This window comes from Cajanus cajan, chromosome 6 (genome assembly GCF_000230855.2).
Source record: "Cajanus cajan strain Asha chromosome 6, NIPB_CcT2T_4, whole genome shotgun sequence".
NCBI lineage: Eukaryota > Viridiplantae > Streptophyta > Magnoliopsida > Fabales > Fabaceae > Cajanus > Cajanus cajan.
In genome coordinates this window covers 3,944,536-3,967,641 of record NC_138522.1, presented here as the reverse complement: position 1 = coordinate 3,967,641, position 23,106 = coordinate 3,944,536, and the positions used below count along the sequence as shown (strand labels likewise).

At 32.6% G+C, this 23,106-nt stretch overlaps 1 protein-coding gene across 1 annotated transcript; it reads left to right on the top strand.

Annotated features, from left to right (window-relative positions):
* The first annotated feature begins 13,984 nt into the window (after positions 1 to 13,984).
* Positions 13,985 to 22,132, top strand: LOC109796958 (uncharacterized). The gene is made up of 12 exons (XM_020356828.3): positions 13,985 to 14,316; positions 14,847 to 14,993; positions 15,114 to 15,228; positions 15,318 to 15,412; positions 16,166 to 16,275; positions 16,409 to 16,446; positions 17,007 to 17,242; positions 19,112 to 19,205; positions 19,315 to 19,505; positions 19,898 to 20,117; positions 20,735 to 20,902; positions 21,662 to 22,132. Exons 1-12 carry the CDS (start codon positions 14,119 to 14,121, stop codon positions 21,817 to 21,819), a joined length of 1,770 nt encoding a protein of 589 aa, XP_020212417.1. The 5' UTR covers positions 13,985 to 14,118; the 3' UTR covers positions 21,820 to 22,132.
* The last annotated feature ends 974 nt before the right edge of the window (positions 22,133 to 23,106 follow it).

Sequence of the window (23,106 nt, the reverse complement as noted above, 5' to 3'; positions counted from 1 at the left end):
TTCTCGCTTTGCAAGGAAAAAGGCAACCTCCATGTTGTAATTGAGCCATCTATAAATTGTTGGAATCCTGTGTTTAACGAGAAGCTTTGGAATTTGGTTGTCTCCTTTTACTTGTTGACTAACTTGCAACTATATTACAAGATTATCTTTTGTTGTGTACAATGTGTCATTGTTGTCTCAATCCTTTCCTCCCTAAACCTTTTTTATTTCCTCTAGAACAATTACTCCATGGTATCATTGCGAATTCACTTGCTTGTTTTTTATCCTAGTTTTGTAGTGTTGCAAAAATAAGATTTTTCAAACTATCAATATTATCTCAAGGAATTAATGTGTACCTAGCACTATTGAACGACATTACATCCTATGAGGTGCCATGCATTTTCAAACTAGTTATCACAGAATACACACGAAATTGGATATTACACTCCCTTTAACTAAAGGTTTAATCTCATGGGGAGTGCCTCTCGACTAACCCTACCACAGAAACGATTTTACTTTGGCAAGAATAAAAAACACCCTTCCAACATTCAATTAGAGATTTTGGCTCTCAATTTTACACCTTACTTGGTGAGCATTGATAACTAGTATAGCTTAGTATGTACTCCATATTGTTTTAATTTAAAAATTTAGAGGAAACAACTTTTAAAACAACTTCTCACTTAGAGAGCAACTTTCATACTGAAGGGTTTCAATACTAGGCTCATAAAGTACAACAACTTATATCTACATAATGGAATATTTTTATTTCTAAAATAACTTTTCTCTCCTCTAATTTTTATGTAACTTTCAACTTAAAATATGCAATACAAACATACAAAATAACTTATCATCATTCAACATATAACTTTCAACCTAAGCAACATATATATCTTTATACACATCATACATCATCATAATATACAAAAAAAATTAACATGTATTACTTAAAACATGTAATAATCAACTTAAAGTATCAACATCTCATCAAAAACCAACTTCAAAAGACATCAATAAAATAGAGAAATCTTGTTGGGTGAATGAAGTCTCACTCATCAAAGAAAGTTTGATCTAGGTCCCTTCGTTGGGTGAGCTTAACCCACTGAGGAGCATCATGTTGGGCAGCCACAACTTGTTGAGTGAGTTAAACCCCACATGGGTTCTCTCACCAAGCAACTATAGCTCATTGAGCGAGAAGAACTCTTTATGGATCTTTTGTCAAATGTGCTTTGACTCGTTGGGCAAGCTCTAAAAAGTCATCCAAGATTCATTTTCTCATTGGATGACAATCCCACTCTTGGGCAAGAATTTAGAATGATGATCAATTATGCATGCACGCTATGTAAACATGAAATCTTGTTGGGTGAGAATGCGAAATTCCACCATGGAAGTTGACCTTCTCTTAACAAATGCAACCAACATATACTTTTTCTAGCACAATCAAACCATCAAACTCATTCTCAACATCTTAAAAAACAAAAATCCATCCTTGATGAGGACATGACCATGAGCAAAGGAGCTTGAGGAATTTAAGGACTTGGAGGACCTATGACAAGGGCAAGGACAAGGAGAGCTAAGGAAGCTATGCAACAAGTATTGACAACCCTTATTCAAAAAGAACCAAACCTTGAAGAATTGGTGCTTAAGTTGAACAATTACCTCATGATTAGAGAGAGGTTACTTGACCTTAATGGAAAAGTAGTTTGGAATAAATTGAACTCATTTTTTTTAGTGTTACTTGGCTGAATGGTGGGCGGTCAGATTACATAAATATTGGCTAAGTTGTTATGCCAATTACAATTCATTTTTAGGTGTTACTTTTCTTTTCCAAAAAAGGGGCAGCCAACTTAGTACAAATAGTTGGCTGATTTTTTAAAATCCTGGGCAATTACAACTTTTATTTTAAGTGATAATTATTTGGTTTAATTAGGAGTTTCATTTGTAACCATTTTGAAAGGTGGAAGGGCTATATAGGCAACGCCTAACACATGAGACAATCATAATATCATTTTTTTTTAAAAAAAAAACTTGTGAGTTCATTCTCCTAGGTGTTTATCCTACCAATAATTGAGTTTAATTAAAGGTCCTTCATTCATTTGTGTGTATAACTCAGGGCTTATCTTCCATCCTTGGAAGTATGACGCCTCTACCATTTCCTTTTTATTTTTTGTTTTTTTTATTCACGCATATTTCTGTTCAATTCTTCATGTATGAGCGTTGATTTGTGATTAAAATTTTGCACCTTGATGAATTTCATTTAAGCGCAAAAGTTGGCATACAACTCTGAACCTTAATTTTGAATGTCTTATATTTGTCAACTACAATTTCCTAGAGGTCCTTACTCAGAATCCTAACTATCAAGAGGATTCACATCAAACCTCAATTTCACCATGCAACGAGTATATAACACAATTAACATTTTTGAATCTTAAGTTTCCTTCACTCAAAATCCCACCTTCTCAACTTAAACAATCACTATTTAATCTTACCATATAGATCACCAATGGGCTAAACAACAACAATTTACAACTTAAAAAACCAAACAACAAACTTTCCTTACCTTGATAGCTTCTCAAAAGTAAGGGGAAAAAAAAAAGAAGAAAGAGAGAACTCCCGAGGATTAGTATGTTCTTTTGCTTATATTTTTTTTCCAAGGATTTTATTATCCATGTGTTTTGTTGGTGAAGTTACTTAAGAAATGCAATTAAATTCAAGATATAAATTTTATTACTATTGTTCTTTATCCTTTGTGTTAAAATGTTGGTATATTGTAATCATAAATGATTGTTTTTTTTTATATCTTACCCTTTGTTGTTCAAGGATTGCATAGGAGCTTTTGATGATACACATGTTTCACACATGCATTCCAAAAGATAAGTAAATTTTGTATCATAGAAGAGAAATTAAACCAACTAACAATGTAATGTGTTGTTATTTTCCTAACAAGTAGTTTAGATTTGTAATGGCTAATTGCAAGAAATAACTCAAAAATATTTTTAGAAACTATTCAAAACTCAAATAATCATTTTTCCTATTTATGTGAAGGTAAATATTTTATAATAGATTATTGATTCACCAAAAATTTTAGAAGAAAAATTAAATCAACTAACAACTTAATGTGTTGTTACTCTTTTAATAAGTAGTTTAGATTTATAATGACCAATTATAAAGTACGATGAATAAAATATTTTTAGAAATTATTCAAGCATGTCATGAAAAATGTTACCACTTACATGATTATAAAGGCCATCAAATACTTCAAGATTCAAGAAACTTATTTAATTATATGCATTTTTCATTAGGTAATGTGGTTGAAAATTGTTTTAGAAGTTTTAAAAGGTCATTTTATATCATATATTGAAAAATAATTGTTGAATTACAAGTTGAAGAATCATATGAGAACAATATAACAAAGCAACGTGAGTTTGGCAGATACCTGTCAAAATGACAATATTATATATATATATATATATATATATATATATATATATATATATATATATATATATATTAAACTCAATAATTATGATATGCAACTCATGTAACATAATAATTATATTTTAGTAAAATTTTATTATTATCAATCTTTATTTTGCAAATAAAATTTTAAAACAAAAAACAGAAATAAATTGAAACTCAAACATCAAAACTAAAGCTAAGTTTAGTTTTTAAAAATTTCAAAACTAAAAACGAAAAAACCACCCGCGAACAGGCACGAGGGTTTGTTTACCATAATCGTGAAAATTGATTTATCTATGCAATATATAAAAGAAATATAATTTTTTGATTTTTTTAAGATACATTTACCTATTAATTTATTTATTTATATTAGTTTTAAATATTTTTAATTTTACTTTTATTTTTCATTTTGTACATCCTCTCTTTTAATAACCGAAACTCTCAATTAAATAAAATCATAGTTAATTGGTGCAATATGTGTATGACTCACCACCTCTTTTATTTTAAATTTATTTTTTTTTCTCACATTTTACATTTAAATTTTTATTTAAATAAAATACATACAGATATGAAATTCTTCGACTCTACTAATTTTTATGACTAGTATTTTATCTTGTGTATTGCACATAAGAAATATTTATCTTATCTATAATTTATAACAATATATAAAAGGAGTATTGGATTTTGGTACCTACTTTTGTTTAAGATATTTATACTCTAATTAATAGGTTGAGACACTTCATATCTCTATATATTTTATTTAAATAAAAAAATAAAATATAAAATAACTCAAATAGAATATAATGATAAATAACTAAAAATATAAATAGAGAATGCTAAGACAAAAAAGCATCCACTTGTTATTATGGTTAAAAAATCATGGTTAGTTTACGATGTTAGAATATTAGTAAGTGGAAACTAAAATGTAAGTTAAAGTTATTTTTGAGATTAAATAGGTAAGATAATTAAAAAAATAACTATAATATTAAGCAATAAAATTGATTAATAAAAAGTGAAAATGAAAAATCTATATTTTTTTTCTTTATATATATATATTATATATATATATATATATATATATATCATATTTCAATATTTTCTTACTAATGTATCATTAAAGATAAAATAGAAAAAAATGTGTATACAAAATGATAACTACCCATTTCATTAATATTAATTGTTCACTTTTTTTTTATATATATTTATGTTTTAATAAGGCTCAAGATATTTTTTTTACTAGTATAACTAAAACTTATAATAAAAAATAATTTTAATTATATATATGTATATTTTATATTATAATTAAAATTTGTAAATAATAAACAGTTTTGAATAAATAAATTATATTTTAAGTTTATAATAAATAATTTGTATTTTGATATAATTATTTTAATGATTAATTTTTAAAATATTAAAATAAATATGAAAATGATATATGTAAAGAGATAAACGTTAAAAAATATTGAAAAACATTACCAAAAAAAATATTGAAAAAATATAAAATGATATATTCAAGAGATAAAAAGTTAAAAAATTAAAGTAAACATAAAAAATTGATAGAGAAGAATAATATTTAAATTTAAAAGTAAAAATATTTTTTTAATATTTAATTACTACTAATTAAATAAAAATATTATTCATTTGATATGAAAAATATAAATATATTTTATTTTTAACTATCGATAATTTTAAGAGAGTAACGGTTCATCTCTTAATATATTATCTCTCTCCTAAGTTTATTAATAGTTAAAAATAAATTATATCTATTTTTTATATCAAATAATGATTTATTATTTAATAAGTAGTAGTCAAATATAATATTATTACAATTAAATGATTTGATTGATTAAATTTATATTATACAAAATATTATTAAAAATATAGAATATAGTATAAATTTTTAAACTTATATTTGGTATTAATGAATTTTGTCTCATTTATATATATATATATATATATATATATATATATATATATAATCTTTCTGGATTTTTTTTATTTTTATCTTAAATATATAAAAAAAAATTTACTTTCTATCTCTCAGAATATGTTATTCTCATATTTATTTTTATTATTTTCATCTTATTATCTTTTTTTTTTATTAACTTCATATTTATTTCAATATTTTTTAACTTATTACCTCTTTTAAATATATTATTTTCATATCTATTTTAATATTTTAACTTTTAACTCTTAAATATGTTATTTTATATGTATTTCAATATATTTTAAAAAATATTAATAATATTTAAAAATAATTTTATGTCATAATTTAAATTATTTCACAAATCTACAATAATATTTATTTATTATAAATATAGCCGTATAAAATAAATAATTATTTTCTGTATTGCAGAAGTAAAATGCTGACTTTAAATGTGTAAAAATAACTTATCTCATTTCCGAACACTCAATTTACTTCACAAATAACTTTTTTTTTTAATTAAGAAACAGCTTAAATTTCCGATTTTAATATGTTCAAACATGCTCTAAAGTATATACTATATTGGACTTTTTTGACCCATCTAAATAAAAAAAAAAAAAATACACGAAAAAAATTAAAAAAAAAAAGTAATTACCAAAATAGGTAGTTTTGGACACGTAGGCGCCAACGTGGCATTGAAAATGCCTGGGGGGTGGGCGTTTTTTAGAAGACGCCTCCACCCCAGGCGCCATGTATGCTGACGTGGCACGGTGAATAGAAAACGCTGGGGGGAGGCGTGTTGTACACGTGGCAGAATTTCGTTGAAGGCGCCCCACCCCCAGGCGCCAAGTGTGCTGATGTGGCACACACTGAAGGCGCCTCCCCCCAAGGCGCCATTTGTGTACACTGAAGGCGCCTCCCCGCTAGGCGCCATCTGTACCTCCTTCCCTCTTTTTGTGTTTAAATGGTGTTGCTGGGTGGTGCTGGGAGAGGATTATTTTTGTGGAAAAACGCTTGAGGTCCCGACGCTTTGAGAATACGAGTGTGTTACCAGTGATTTTTGCCCACAAAAGTATATTTACATGGTGTTATCAGGTATGTTTTGAATTTTAATAATTTTAAAGTAAGAGAAAAATTTAAATAGAAAATGTTGAGGGATATTCGTCACTGGTTTGTGGGTGTGGAACGGCCCATTCTGTTTTTGGAACGGGCCATTCTGGATAAAGTAAATGGGTGTTATTTTGGATGTGGAACGAGCTGTTGTGAAATCAAAACGGCCCGTTCTACTTTCAGAACGGCCCGTTCTACTTTCAGAACGGCCCGTTCTACTTTCAGAACGGGCCGTTGTGGGGCCGTTCTCGTTGTTTCATTTAGTGAAGTATGGAAGGGTTCAGAACGGCCCGTTTTGCTTTCGGAACGGGCCATTCCGAAACCCAAATTTATACACTTTTTGTGCAATGAAAATGGCCCGTTCTGAAACCAGAACGGCCCGTTCTCATTGCAGTAATGAATGCTTTCAATTCAAAATGTTGAATTATTATGAGGGTTTAAATTAGGTATTTAGGTATTTCTAAAATTTAGAAATAAATTGTTGTTTGAGTTTATTTAATTTGTTTGTTTGTTGAATTATATCAGGATGTCTAGACAGATTATTCATGCAGGACCTATGGATGATTCATTATTAAGGCTTCAGCCATTCCATATATCTGAGCATATATGGAATGGAGCTGAGGATAGGGTTCTGAAGGTTAGGAGTGCAAAACAATCAGAGTTGCGTGGTGGTGACATTCCAGCTGCTGTTCAGGATCTTTTACAGAGGGCTGGTTTTATGGGGATGGCGCAGATTAGTTACTTTCCTGTGGATAACCATTTAATATTTGCGTTAGTTGAGCGATGGAGACCAGAGACCCACACGTTTCACATGTCCTTCGGCGAGTGTACTATCACGTTGGAGGATGTTGCAATTTTACTTGGGTTGAAGATCTCTGGGGCACCCATTACTGGATACGCAAGTATGGATTGGGGAGCTCTTGTGCAGCGCCTTCTTGGTATGACACCCCCTGAGGCAATGCTTGTTGGGGGTAGATTGAGGATGAGGTGGATTGACCAGCACTTTTCGGATGTTTCTAAGCATATACATAGCCAGGAACAGTTGGAACGCTATACTAGAGCGTTCATTTTACGTATGATCGGGGGATATTTATTAACCGATCACTCTAACTCGTTTGTATCCCTCAGATACCTGAGTTTCCTCGAAGACCTAGATGTTTGTGGTCAAATGAGTTGGGGGTCATGCGTCCTGGCAAATATGTACAGGGAGTTGTGTGTGGCGACGAATTATGATCACAAGGAAATTGCTGGGTCAGGTATTTTATTGCAATTATGGGCATGGTATCGGTTTCCATTTATTGCACCACCTCATCCACCTTTATCTACATTTCATGTTCCTCTAGGGGCAAGGTTAGTAACTATATTACTTGTGATCGATTTTAGAATAAATATATTTAGAATTAATTTGGAAATTGAAGATTTAATGGTTTTTTTGTTTTTATAACAGGTGGAATTATGGCTTGCATAAACCTAGAGAGGAAACAAAAGAAAAAATTGTGAAGTATAGAGACTATTTTGACTGTTTAAAAAGAGAGGATGTAAGGGCCGTTCGTTCTGACCCATGAACAGTGACAGATTTAAAAAATACATGATCTACACCGTTCATTCTGTCGGTGCGATCAGGGTCGTTCGTTTCCCATGCTACTAGGAGACAACACATCTGACCCATGAACAGTGACGGATTTAAAATCGATATGATCTACACCATTTAATCTGTCGGTGCAATCAGGGCCGTCCTTTTCCCCTACTACTAGGAGACAACACATCTGACCCATGAACAGTTACAGATTTAAAAAATACACGATCTAGACCGTTGATTCTGTCGGTGCGATCAGGGCCGTTCGTTTCCCTTGCTACTAGGAGACAACACATTTGACCCATGAACAGTGACATATTTAATTTCGAGATGATCTACACCGTTGATTCTGTCGGTGCGATCAAGGTCGTCCGTTTCCCCTGCTACTAGGAGACAACACATCTCACCCATGAATAGTTACAGATTTAAAAAATACATGATCTAGACCTTTGATTCTGTCGGTGCGATCAGGGCCGTTCGTTTCCCTGTTACTAGGAGACAACACATCTGACCTATGAACAGTGACGAATTTAAATTCGAGATGATCTACACCGTTGATTCTGTCGGTGCGATCAGGGTCGTCCGTTTCCCCTGCTACTACGAGACAACACATTTGACCCATGAACAGTGATAGATTTTAAAAATACATGTTCTACACCGTTGATTCTGTCGGTGTGATCAGGGCCGTTCGTTTCCCCTGTTACTAGGAGACAACAAATCTGACCAATGAACACTGATCGATTTAAATTTGAGATGATCTACACCATCGATTCTGTCATTGCAATCAGGGAAATTCGTTTAACCTACTTTATACTTTACATTTTCAAATTTTATTTTTCATTGTAACCAATATATTATCACATTTGTTAATCACAAACGTAAATATTATTAATACTTCAACACTTTACTACTACATTCAAATTAAGACAATACTTTTAAACTTCAACAAATACTTAACTATTGTTTAACAACAATGACAACAATAACATGAAGTTAACAAAGTAAACACTGACTGTTTACAAAATAAACAACGATACAAACAAGAAAACATTGACTCCACACTTATACGGTAACCTACATGAAGTTTAGTTGTCTTTCAAATGAATTGACCATGTTCCACATCTGCAATTGTGGAGGCTCAAGATCTTCTAAAGTAACAAACAAATTCAGTAGTAATTCATTCGGGTCTTCTGCAAATTTGTGAAACATGAATGCCACATCTTCATCACAGGTTAAAGGATATGGAGTGTCGCCACCGGCCCGAAACGGGCTTTCGGCATTCGCGAAGGATGGTTGGACTCTTTTATTTGTTTAAAAATATGGATTGCTAGAATGACTTATTCTCAAACTGAGACCTTGTCAAACGAGCAATTTTATTAAAAGGCTCACCAATCCATGTTAATCCCAAGCGGGACCCTCCATGGATTAGCGGTTTTCATAAAAAGGAAGGGTTCATGGAGTCGCCACCAATGTTTTACTCAAAACATTGGAAAAAGAAGTTTAAGGCAATCGATTCAAAAATCGACTTCGGCCATGACAACCAGAGTCGGTTACGCGTGGGGAAGGTGTTAGCACCCCACAGCGCCCCTTTCGGGTTCCCTATGACAGATTATTTCTAAAAATAATAGTGCGAAATTACTAAATTACCCCTATTTATTCTAAACAATTATAACTTAACTATCTACATGATGACAGTTAAATATACACACAGAAAGCAGTAAAAGGAAGGACTTAAGAAGAAACCTTTGAAGCGTGCTTTTATATTCAAGTAAAACTGGGAAGCTTTTTGGCGTTCCCTCGCTCTACAAGCCCGCTCGCTCCCTCCTAGAAAATTTTGACTATGGAAATCCGGAGGATTTCCCTTCGACTCAGTTCGAGACTCAAGCAAAAAGCTCAGAACTCGAGAACTTTGTCGGATCAACTCTCCGAGTGATTTCTAGGCATAGCACTGCTCAAAAAAACCCAGAATACTCAAGAAGAGGGTTAAAACTCAGTGTCAAAGTGTCAAATGACGTCCAAATGACGTCTTATTTATAGGGAACAGGCGCAATACGGGCCCTGGAGTCAATACGGTCCGTATTGAAGTTTTGAACTACAATACGGCCGTATTGAATTCAGTACGGCCGTATTGAAGTTCAAAAAACCTCAATACGGCCGTATTGAGTTCAGTGCAGCCGTATTGAAGTTCAGAAACTTCAATACGGCCGTATTGAGTTCAGTGCGGCCGTATTGTAGTTTAAAATGTTCAATATGGCCGTACTGAACTTTTGGGAGGCCGTATTGGGCTTCATTCCCTCCACTTCTTTATTTTGAGCTATTACAAGACCTCTAGACCTACAGAGAATCCTCCTAGGGCCTTCCATGAGTCCTTCTGGCTGACTTTCCTTCAGTCTTCAAGAGTCTTCAAGCTTTATTTCCTACCCGGACAATTTTAGGGGTCTACATGGAGTATATTGCTTTCCTCCATCTTCATATCTAACTGGACAACGATAATGAACTTGACTTATGCGTTTGCTATCCCCTTTGATCAACCTCCTATGTACCTCATTCAACAAATCAACAAGTGTCATGTCTTCGTTAAGTTTGATAACTCTCTCACTAGATGGCATTTGTATGGCATAATCAAGACCGTACTGAGTTTGAAATATCTGAACATTTTGAAACACAAGAGCAAACACTGTTGTTGAACCCATTCTTCGAACTCACTACTACAATATTTCTATCTTAAGTTGAAGAGAAAGTGTCTGAACATAAAACACACACACACACACTTATATTTATAGGCAGATGGACCCTAACTAAAATAATAAAATAATATGAAGTGCATAATTTAACAATTTTTTTTTCATTACAAAATTATAAAACAACAACAACAAATACATATAACTAAAGTGCACAATAAATATTTAATAAATAATTTTTTTTCACGAATATTTAATAACAATATTATCCAAATTTAAATATTACAATTCACAATAAAATTTACATTACAACCATTTGAATTAACAATAAACCTAAAACTAAATTACAAATACTTTTTGTCATCAAATCAGATATTCTTCGGAATAACCTGAAAAAATTTTAACATACATTTGTTAAACAATATTACTTACAAAATAAATTTTATTTAACTAATACTACTCACCCGTTTTATATTATTTTTAGTTATATTGAGGAAGTAAGGATCACGGAAACGCCTAGGGGAAAACACGACAACCTAAACAAAAAACAAACAAATTCAATTCAACACATAAATAACATATAATTTCATTTTATACAACAAATTTTACCTGTTTCAGAATTAACACACACCCCACAACAATGTCTTCCCCATATTGTCGGTGTTGCTTAACTTTGTAATGTAAGCTTGCACCAATCGCTGCAGTTGGGTCCTGAAATAAATATTTACAATTAATTACAAAACATTTTCTTTTAATGTATAACAAATTCACTAACCATACCTTTAAATTAATAGTATAATTTCCCTGTCCAGTTGGGGTCATAGACTCCACAAAAGCAACAACTGTTGGGACTCTTTGTAAATTGTGGTCGATATTAATCAATGGAGTCACTTCAGGTAGACCTATTGTTAAAAAAATACAAATTATAGTTAACATTATTTGCATCATTAAATTTACACACATCAAACTTAATATGCTAAACAAACCTCTAGATTTCACATAATGCATAGCATAGCGCCACGGGTTAGAGTTGAACACCAACATCGCAGGTCCATTAAGATCAGCCAAAAACTCTTGTGTTGGCAACGGATTTTCAGCTTCCCTGTTCCTCATTGTAGCTTGGACCAAACCAGCTGGTCCAGGAATAACACGGCCAATGTCACGTGTACTCGATGTCTCTTCGTCATCATCCCCAAGTTTTGGTGTAGGGGGTGACAACGGAGACAATGGCTCCTGTTCTCGAGCCTCTTCAGCCTGTCTTGCTGCCATTGCACTTCTCATTGACGCCAAAAATTGTTCATTTGTCCATACTTCATTTGATGGAACAATGTCTACTTCTTCATCACTATCAGGTACGTAATCAATACCTCTACGAGACATTCCTAATCAAATACAAATCAAATTAAATATTTCATTCATATTGTGTCTCAAATTTTTAAATTTCAAATATTCAGTATAATATCACAACTTTTAACATTGCAATAAATACATATATTCAATTATAAAAATCAAATTAAATAACTTTTTCATTTAAAAAAATTTTAATTGGGCCACTGGAACGGCCCGTTCTAATTCCAGAACGGGCCGTTCTCATCGTAACAAATGTGTTTGTTCTGTTAACCCAGAACGGGCCGTTCTGAATTCACAACGGCCCGTTCTGATTTCAGAACGGCCGGTTCTGAATTCATAACGGCCCGTTCTGAGGGAACTAATCACAGGTAAATTTTTCATTCAGAACGCCCTGTTCTAAAAAGAGAACGGGTCGTTCCAAACCAAATCTTACCAACCATTCTTTAAAAACAGGAACGGCCCGTTCTGAATACGTGCTTTCTCAGAACGGCCCGTTCTAGGTGTTTCATTCTCGTTTTCAACTTCAAACTAAAAAAAAAATTATCTTTTAAATTTTATACCACTCTACTATACAAACCTAACAATGATACATACATAGAACATATAAAATTTAAAATTTAAATTTACAAATATTTAAAAACTCTTACTTACTTGAAGCACCTGGACCACCAAATAAAAAATACGTTGGACCACAAACCGAACAAATGAATCTTGTGCAACCCAATACATTTAACTAATTTGATAGCGCCTGGCCCTCAGGCGTTTTTGTAAATCTGTACTGATGTGTGTACAAGGCGCCCAGGGGAGGGCGTTTTCTCACCCACACATGGCAAAACGCCTGGGGGGAGGCGCTTTCAGTGTGTGCCACATCAGCACACTTGGCGCCTGGAGGTGGGGCGCCATCAACAATCTTCTGCCACGTGTACAACACGCCTCCCCCCCAGCGTTTTCTTTTGACCGTGCCACAGCTTACATGGCGCCTGGGGGGAGGCGCCATCAACAATCTTCTGCCACGTGTACAACACGCCTCCCCCCAGCGTTTTCTTTTGACCGTGCCACATCAGCTTACATGGCGCCTGGGGGGGAGGCGTTTTCTAAAAAACGCCCACCCCCAGGCGTTTTCAGTGCCACGTGTGTGCTGACTTGTCCAAAATCACCTATTTCGGTAATTAGTTTTTTTTTTTTTAATTTATTTCGTGTATTTTTAATTTTTTTTAATTTACTTAGGTCAAAAAACCACTATATTGCGTGTAGCTTTCGCATCATTACACACTTTATGAAAGAAAAAATACTAATTTTAAATTTATTATAAAAAAAAAAAACTTATCTCATTTTTGTCGACAGGTTAAACTTTGGATATTATCTCAAACACTCAACTTACTTTACAGATAACCTTTTTTCTTTAATAAAAGAAACAGCTTAAATTTCCGATTATATATTCAAACATACTCTAGTATATATATAATATAATATAGTGCGTGTTGCTTTCGCATTATCATTTATCACACACGTTATGAAGTTTTTCACGTCCAAATAAAAATTTAAGGGAAAGCCAGAAAGAGTTGCTTCTCTAATACGTGATTAACTGCGTTAAAGACAACTCTGTTTGGGCCTTATGATCCAATATTCACTTTTAAATTGGCACAAATATGATAATAAACACTAAGGTATCTTTTCAAATATTTTATTTTAAATTTCGGCTCATCAATATTTCACTCGATTATTTTAAGAATTATAATAAAACTCATAAAACGTTTTTTTTTATTTAAAAATTTATAATTAAGAAATATTATGCATGGAAAGTTTTAAAAAATAATTAAGCTAAGGTGGTTTAGTGTAACTGTAAATTGCATAAAGTAGGGGTGGAGAAGATTGCGTGGCCACCGAGTTCTAAAATAATTCGTTTTATTTTCTTTTTCCCTTTACTAATATCGTATACACCGTCTCTCACTCGTAGTAGTATTCGTTTTCAAATCTTCGATTCCATCACTGATTTTTCTCTTCTCTCTTTCTCTCTCTCTCTCTATCCTTCTCCGCCGAAGATGGCGCCGCCTGCGGCAGCAGTTGAAGGCGGTGGGGCACCGCAAGGGAGGCAGCAACAGCAGCAAGGAGGGTTTGGCCTCACCGGAATCATTCGCATGGTCGTTTTCTGGTACTTCGCTTCCAAATTCTTTTCCCCCAAAAAACCTACCGAACCTTCCGCTCTCATCTCCAATCTCTTCCACAAAGCACAGCCTATGGTACACACTTTCGCCTCTGCTAACTCAACTTCAATCGCATGATCTCACTTCGATTTCTTTTTTATTATTCTTATTTATCTTAATCCACTTCTCTGGTCACTTCGATTTACTTTTGAGCCTAGGTTACTTGTTTATATTATTTCGACGATACTTTTAGGTCACGATTTGTGATTTAATGAGATTACCTCGTCGCGTGGTGTGAAGAGTTTTGTAGTTATGATGTTAGCTTTGTTCAATATCGGAAGTCTCAAAATAATCAACTTGTACTGAAAAAACTTTTTTTTTTTTGGCGTAAGAGCAGTCAGTTTATCAGAAGGCGAGAGTTTGCAACACTTCTCTTCTGATAAATTTCGTGATATCTAATGAATGTCAGCGAATAATAAATAATGTGTTCAAAATAGCGTGTTCCTAGCATGTCTTTATCAAAATTTTCTTACTAGCATGTCCTACAAATGATTTCCTAGTTGGTGTTGCGTTGCCTTTTGTTTTTGTGCTAATTGAAGTTCCTTTTGGGATGCTATTTTGTTCAGGATATGTGGCTTTATCTTTCTGAGCACGAGAAGTTTAATGATTTTGGTAGTGAAAGTTCTCTTGTATGGCATGAAACCAATATTCCGTATGCTGTTTGGGGACCTGAGAGTACCAGGACTCTTACTTTGAAGTATCATCCATCTGAGGTATGACTGACTGAAAATGCTAGTGCTAGCTCTGTGTGATTTATTTAAATTGGTTCTTGAAGAAAATTTAAAATTAGTTCCCATAACACTGGACTTTTTGGTTGCTTATTCTTTTTTCAGTCTTTGAAGCACAATGGGAGTCTATATGCTCATGTTTTCTTTGCACACTCTGGCTTTTCACCTGACCCAAGCGATCCGGAATACCAGCCTCAGGCAGCATTCGGAAGGACACATCGTATGACTTTTAACTTTTTGATATTTTAGGCACTTTAAATATTTGAAAGAAAGTTATTTATGAGATGTCTTTGTTTTTATTGGTCTCAGCTGTTGTGACACACTTGCCCAAGTCAAAAGCAGATAAAAAGAAAAGTCTGTTGGGAAGTTCACCAGATTCTAGTGAGGCTCAAGTGACATCCAAGGTTTGTTATTTGCTCTCATATTTTTATAATTAGCTTTATGCAAAATTGTTATGATGGTACTTTGGCTCGAGTTAAGGATGTTTATTATGGTGAGTTTTGAAACATTAAAACTATCATATTATATTATGTTTAATGTCTAGATACCTTTATAAATATGGTATCCCATCTTACCTTGTAAAGCCGTAGACCCGTAGTAAACTTATAATATTTTATAGTAAAACATAAATTTGTGTTTTTAATTTTTTTTTGTTTATAAACTCCTGCTTAACTATGACATGGATGTACCTACAGAGACATAAATTAATTTTGAAACTTTTAAAATATTGGGGGAGGGGAAAAGTGTGGAATGTCATTTATATCTATGCAGCACAAAGTGATAGAAACTATTTAACATGGGAATTCATCTGTCTTTTCCTCCCTCTTCATTGAGCCTTTTGAAGGAGCATATAGTTTGCTATCCTTAAGTCCATAGTTGAAACCAGTGTTTAGAAGTTCTAACAATAACTTGTGGTTAAAATCTAATTCCGTAAATGCTATATCTTATTGGTCCAGAAGTGCTGTGCCCCTAGATCTGTTCCTTAAGATTTGGCTCGGTATGTTTACATGGAATTACTTGCACCAATCCATATATTTTAGTAGTGTCTGTATCAATAATGTCAGTTTTTCAATTGGTTAGTGTTCTATGCTTTACTTCATGATTTTACTTACTGTTTTCATGTTGGTCTCAATATTGTTCTCTTTTGGTTGCGTTAGGTGGTTGATGAAACTGGAGATGATGATGATTCTAAGGATGATGGTCCTGTGGAGTGGGTTTCATATTGGAAACCAAACATAACGATAAACTTGGTTGCTGATTTCACTCAGTATGTTTCTTGGATTATGTACAATTAAACCTATAAATTCTACTTCTTAATTTGCCTTTAGCAGAGGTAGTTAATTGATGTATATTTATTTTTGGCAGTGCTTATTTTTATAATATACTTTTCCTGTTTTCAGGTACCCAAAATCAGGCGTAGCACCAAATATTGCTCCCTGTATCCTTGTCATTTATGTTGTTTGCTATTATTATTTCCTTTTTATTATTTATTATTCTCCCCTTTCTTGGCATTGGCTTCTGGATGTCATGTCTATCATCTATAATCTATAACAATAATAAAGGCGATAGGCCTTTTTCATGTATACATTTTTGGACCATTTTACCCTTTTGTAACTCCTTCTAACTCATTCACATAGATTTCACTTTTTAAACTTTTCTCACTTCATAACAACCTTTGTATTTTTAATAACCACCTACTATTATATAATTTTTATTATTTATTATTTATAAAAATAATTCATGGAGGCACGGAGTCCCTTTTGTACGCTTATTAAACATAATATGGTCATATTATGCAAGATTAATAGTTTAATGTAGAATAATGGAGAACTTATATAGATGGCAGTGCCTTATGCAATTGAATATTTTTTGGGTCATTTCACTTTCAGTAATGTCTCTTATTTTTTGAATTTCAAATTGACACTGAGTAACAAGTGTATTCATGCAAGTTAGCTGATTATATGATATGTCCAAGTTTCCTTAACTTGGGGTGCCCAGCCTTGAACATTGATCCTTTTACTGGGAACTACTATCCAATTGTATTTTTCAACGAGTTCTGGCTACTCAGGGATAAGTTGATACCTTTGAACGAGACAATAACTGAATTATCACTTAACCTGGAAGTTGGTCCCATTAGTATGACAAAGTGGCAGTTATTCATGCAGATCGACCAGTCCTTCCAGATTCACCGTAATTATGGAAGCATGCTTGAAGGCGAGGCCGATGAACTCAAGGTTTGTAGTTTTAGAAAATTGTCTCAATTCTACATAATTTTTTATTTATAGCATAGACTGAACTTATTTGATGGAACATGCATGTTGAGTACTTTGTTGAATTATGGTTCATTTGAACTCTGAGGCCTTGTTTTTAGCTTTTTTTTCTTTTCTTTCACTGCATCCTTCTCCATGAACTTGACATCTTCCAGTTGTGATATCATGTTATTTAGTTCTTAAACCATTATATTTTTTCCTGTTTGGTTGTAATAAGTGGCTGTGTCATGTTCGATTGCTGAAGTACTTCTTAATTGAATATTACATTTAAATAAAATCTTGATGAAAATAGCTCTTTTTTATGTGTTGGGAGACATTTTAATAAATATGGTATTTGGTGCTTGTACAAAATCCTGGTGTGCTTACCTCTGATTTACTATGATTTTGACCCTTCGTTTCCTAGTAGTAAATCTTGTGTTGTAGCATCCACTATTGAGCTATAGCAAATGAAATGAAGTCTTGCAGTTGCACATCACCATACTTTTCACGTAGCAAGAATCCTTAAAGTGTATTTTGGTCAGCAGAATGCCCACATTGTCAAGGATATGTCTTTACCCTCAAACTTGTTATAGAGTGGATTATGCTTATCATAAAAGCCATTTCTATGCTTTTGATCCTCAAAGTCTAAATGTGTGTTTGGTTCTGCTTATTCAGAAAAAATAGTTGCTTATTTTTCCAATTTTCTGAAAAACTTTTGAGAAACAAACAATTATTTTGGATTTATATACATGACTTCAACATACAATGAAATTATTTTGAGAACTTCTCAGCTGTTGGATTGTATCTATATATGACAGCAATTTGTTTGTTTTATTTTCTATATGCGGATGTATGAGATCCTAGTACCCTGGATTGATATTTAAAACAAAATCTGGCTTTGGAAATCATCAAATATTTTGTCCTTTCGTATTTGAGCAATATGTTATTTAAAGCCACGTCTTGCTTGAATATTGATAATTCTCGAACCATCTCATCCTTGATCATTGTCCTTTATTACTTTATGTTCTGAGTTTTGCCTTTTCTTCTGTTATTTTATGGCATCTCAGTGTTGTAAGTTAAAACAAATTTCATAGTATTCTATTCAAGGTACACCTATCTTTCGGTACTTATAATGTTGGGAATAGTGATTACATTTTTTAAATAAAATAAAAAAATGGATGGAGTTGTTGGGTTCCTCCAAAATGGTGGTTCCCATGCATTGTAAATTGCCACGCTCTGGAATCAATCTTTGACTCTATAAATGATATGCATTCATCTCTGAAAAAGTGAGATATTAATCTTCAATGGTGGTTTATGTATTTCTCTTAACACATCCCTTCACACGAGCCTTTAGGCTTGAAGTGTGGATAATGCATAAGCCCACTTACCTTGTGATAGAATTTAACTTTTTTAATTAGAAGAATGAGGCTGGTATGTGTCCAATTCTAATGTACTTGGCCATATAGGATATTTATCTCCCTTAATGATGTAATGTGCTAACAATCCCAATAGTTTAAGCTGTATGGTGAAAATAGATGAATTGTCTTCCATTATTTTCTTGCAATGTGTTTTGTTTGTGTTCCCTTCAGCAACCCTTTGCTTGTGCAATATTTCAACTCACAAGGCTCATCTCTATCATGCCCTTTTATTGGATTTGTCTTTTACCAGCTTTGCATTTGAACCATAAAGCACTGCTTATTTATATAATTTATATTAATGCTCTTAGATTTTTTTTAAATGGAATTCCAAAATATAAGAAAGTCCCCTGTTGTGCATCTGTCTCTCTCCTTATGAATTGATAAAGTGCCTTGTTTCTCTAGTTGCCTAACTATTTGATTTTGATAATTATATCAGAGGGTATTCTTGGAAGGAAATCCTTACCTCTTGGCAATTACCATGGTTGTTTCTCTTCTTCATTCAGTCTTTGACTTCTTGGCTTTCAAGAATGGTAAGTGAATTGTACAAGTAGTCTTTTAAGAAAGCACCTCTAATAAGGAAATACATATGGATTTGGTTAGAGACACAAGTTATCATCTAATTATTTTCTTTCTATCCAGACATCCAATTTTGGAACAAAAATAAATCTATGGAAGGACTCTCTGCAAAGACTGTTGTTGTGAGCTTTATTTGTCAGCTTATTATCTTCCTTTATCTGCTTGACAATGACACCTCTTGGATGATTCTTGCAAGTTCTGGAATTGGTTGTGTTATTGAGTTCTGGAAAATTGGAAAAGCCATGCGCATAGAGGTATTTTTTGTGATCTTCTAGTTTTTTTTTTAATATGTATATGTTAACATATTTGATAGATGTGCTTTATGAAATTTTTAGTATAAAAAATAGCATGTTCTTGAGATAATAATTGCTGTTGCTGACATTGCAAACTCGCATACTAAGTACTGTTTGCATATGTAGAACATGTGTGAAGATTTTTCATGTTTACAAATACTGTATAAACAGATAACGTATATGTATACATGGAATATGTTGTTTGGACCTTCCTTTTTACTGTTTTGACACTTCTTGAGTGAGGGAGGGGGCATACATGTTGCATTTACATCCCAGCTTTGTCTACTACAAATTCTGATTCTCTTTAATTTTTAATATTTGATATCTGCAATCTGTGATTTATTTTTTCCCAGATTGATAGGTCAGGGAGGATACCTATGTTAAAGCTCCGAGATCGAGAGTCATATGTACGGAATAAAACAAAGGAGTATGATGATATTGCAATGAAGTATTTATTCTATGTTCTATTTCTCCTTGTTGCTGGCTTTTCTGTTTACTCGCTGATGTATGAGCGTCACAAGAGCTGGTATTCTTGGATTCTGTCTTCGCTCACAAGTTGTGTATACATGTTTGGTAAGCACTCTTCTAATTTGGTTGTGCTATGATTATGTTTTAGTTGATACTACCATTTATGATCACAGCTATCTAAATTGATTAAATTAAACCGAAGTGCTTTGACTTTGATAAATTTGGCATGCCTTTAATTGCCTGAAATTGTTGTTTATGCTTCCCTAGCAAGAATGTCCTGAATTGAGGTGATCCTTTTTTCCCATAGTTGTTAGTCCCAAGTGCTGCTGGGGTAGCAGAGACTTGTAACTGAATGAGTATTTTTTCATTTGTATGAGTTAAACCTTATCTTGCTGTAAGCATGGTTATTTGTCTTCCTAAAAAATAAATTAAAAAAGATTCTTCTTACTATTATGCTGTATTTTGGCTGAAATAGAACAAACATGAAATTCACCTATGGGGAACACACTGCTATTTTTCTTGCCAGCACTTTTACTTTTCCCTTGTTGAAAAAAATCATCTTCTTAGTTCTTACTTGCCTCTTTCTACCATCATTTTTGTCTTGTGGGAAAGAAAAAACTTTCGTAACAAAGTATTTAACCATTTTCAATGCCGATTATCATGATCATTAACCTTTTAAGTTTTGTAAACTTTGTACTTATTATACTGGGAAACTGTTGCAGGCTTTATTATGATGTGCCCTCAACTGTTCATCAACTACAAGCTCAAATCTGTTGCTCATCTACCTTGGAGGCAAATGACATACAAGTTTCTCAACACCATAATTGATGACCTTTTTGCATTTGTCATAAAAATGCCAACATTGCATCGGCTTTCTGTCTTCCGTGATGGTAAGATTGGGATCATTACCACCCGCTATTCTGTGTAACTGTTTTAAATACCAAGGATAGCCTTGTTTTAAGATTAATATGTTTGTGGTGCATGAAATGTTGATTTGTTTTAACAAAATATGTCTAAGACCTGATGATTAGAGGTGGAAAGGTTGTTTGTAGAATAACTGGATAAAATCTGGTATTTCTTCCCAAGGATTAGGAAGCTGGGTGCAACTAGGCTTACAAAGCCCATGGCATTTGAATGCTTGATAGTGGAAGATTTGTCTCTTGTATTTATAGTATAAGGAGAGTTTGAATCCCAGCTTACCTGAGAGCCAATTAAGTGAAATTTGAACTTCATGGTTGTGTGTTAGCAAGATGATGGTTAAACTTTGTTACTCCGTGAAGGATTTCCCCGAAGAAAGGTGTTCCTTCTCCATTGCGATTTTGAAGCTGATAGTTTTAATTTTTAGAGAAGGGAATGAAATGAACTTGCATTTTATGTTATAATGTTTTCTGAGATTGCCTTGCATTCACGAACCTTCATGCTGCCATTTAGATAAAAGGATCATCATTCTTGAATCCAGTCCTTTATTCCATAATTCGACAAATTTGAATGGGCTAATTTATGAAGCAGTATTCCAATTTTGATTTATTGTTTAAGCCATGTAAACGTAACATTGAATTTTCTCAGAGGATTAGGCACTTTGCAAGTATCAGTTCATTAAATCACCTTTGTCATTGTCTTAACTTCTTTTATCCCTCCCTGCCTTGCAGATCTTATCTTTATCATATATTTGTACCAGAGGTGGATTTATCCAGTGGACAAGAAACGTGTAAACGAATTTGGTTTTGGGGGTGAGGATGACCAGGTTGTGGATTCTGCTTCAGCAGTGACAGATGCCGCAAAGGAAGAAGAGAAGAAAACTAATTGATGTGGTTTTCTCTAAAAAATTTCAGAAAATTTTACAGTAGATACTTAATACTGTAGAATTCAGTGGGGATTAATTTCTTTTTCCACCCCTTTTGTTACATATTTGCAATTAGATTTTTGTTGAAAGAAATTAGTTTTGCCTGCAGGATGGAGGGTATCTAACTACTAAGACCTTCATGGTTGACTGTAATGGTCTTACAGCTTTTTATTTACCCTTCTGTAGTTTTTATTTATTCTCAAATATATCTCCTTTATTTTTGTGATAGATGACCCGTTTCCACTCTTTAATGTATTTTTAACTAATTTATCCTTGATTTTGATTTTTTTTTGTAATTTGTGTTGAATATATTTTTTTTAATATTAAGCAAATCAATGTTTACCGTTGCACTAGCTGGTGTGCAGATTTATAAGTACAAGCTAGTATTTGATAGTATCCAAAACGTGTTGTAATCTTATGCACAATGTACTCTTCCAACTCAGTGAGAGTATTGTTCTTCATAGTAGTCTTTACCGAATAAAATTTAGTTGAAATGAGAGAATTGCATCTTAAATATCTGTAACAACCCGAAGTTTTTGTGAAATTGCATACAAATTCTTGTTCTTTTAACATTTATGACATTCTTCTTTATAGGGAATTTAAGGGCAATATATTTTTTTGAAAGGGGAATTAGGTGGCTAGTGCATGTCTAAGAAGTGAGATTGTAGGGCAATATTTTTTTTAATGTTTAAATATGTTTTTAATTTTATAAATTTAAAGTAAATTTTTTTTAATGTTTTGAATTTAAAATTAGTGTTTTTAGTTTTTATAATTTTAAAAAATTATATTTTAATCTTTATATTTAAATTTTATTAAAGAATTTGTCAAATACTTTTGTATAAAATTTACTTATTATTGTTTCTGTTAGTGAAAATATTTTATTTAATGAGATATAATTATTTTAATATCATTTTTAGATATATTATTAGTTAATTAAGAGATTAAAATAATATTTTTAAAAATTATATTTAAAAATAATAGTTATAAATTAGAAGGTTTAAAAATAAATTTATCTTAATTTTAAAGGACTAAAAATATATTTTAAGTTTATTTTTTAAAACAGTTTAAGGGTAAAGAAGTATATATGTGTAAAAAAAAAATATCATTTCATGTAGATAATTACATGAACAAATAAGATATAAAAGTGAAAGGTAATAACTATTGATTATCTAACTATCAAATATATAAGGTGGTTATGATCAAGTAAAGCAAAAACAAGGGGAAGTGAGCAAGATTTTTATCGGTCTATGT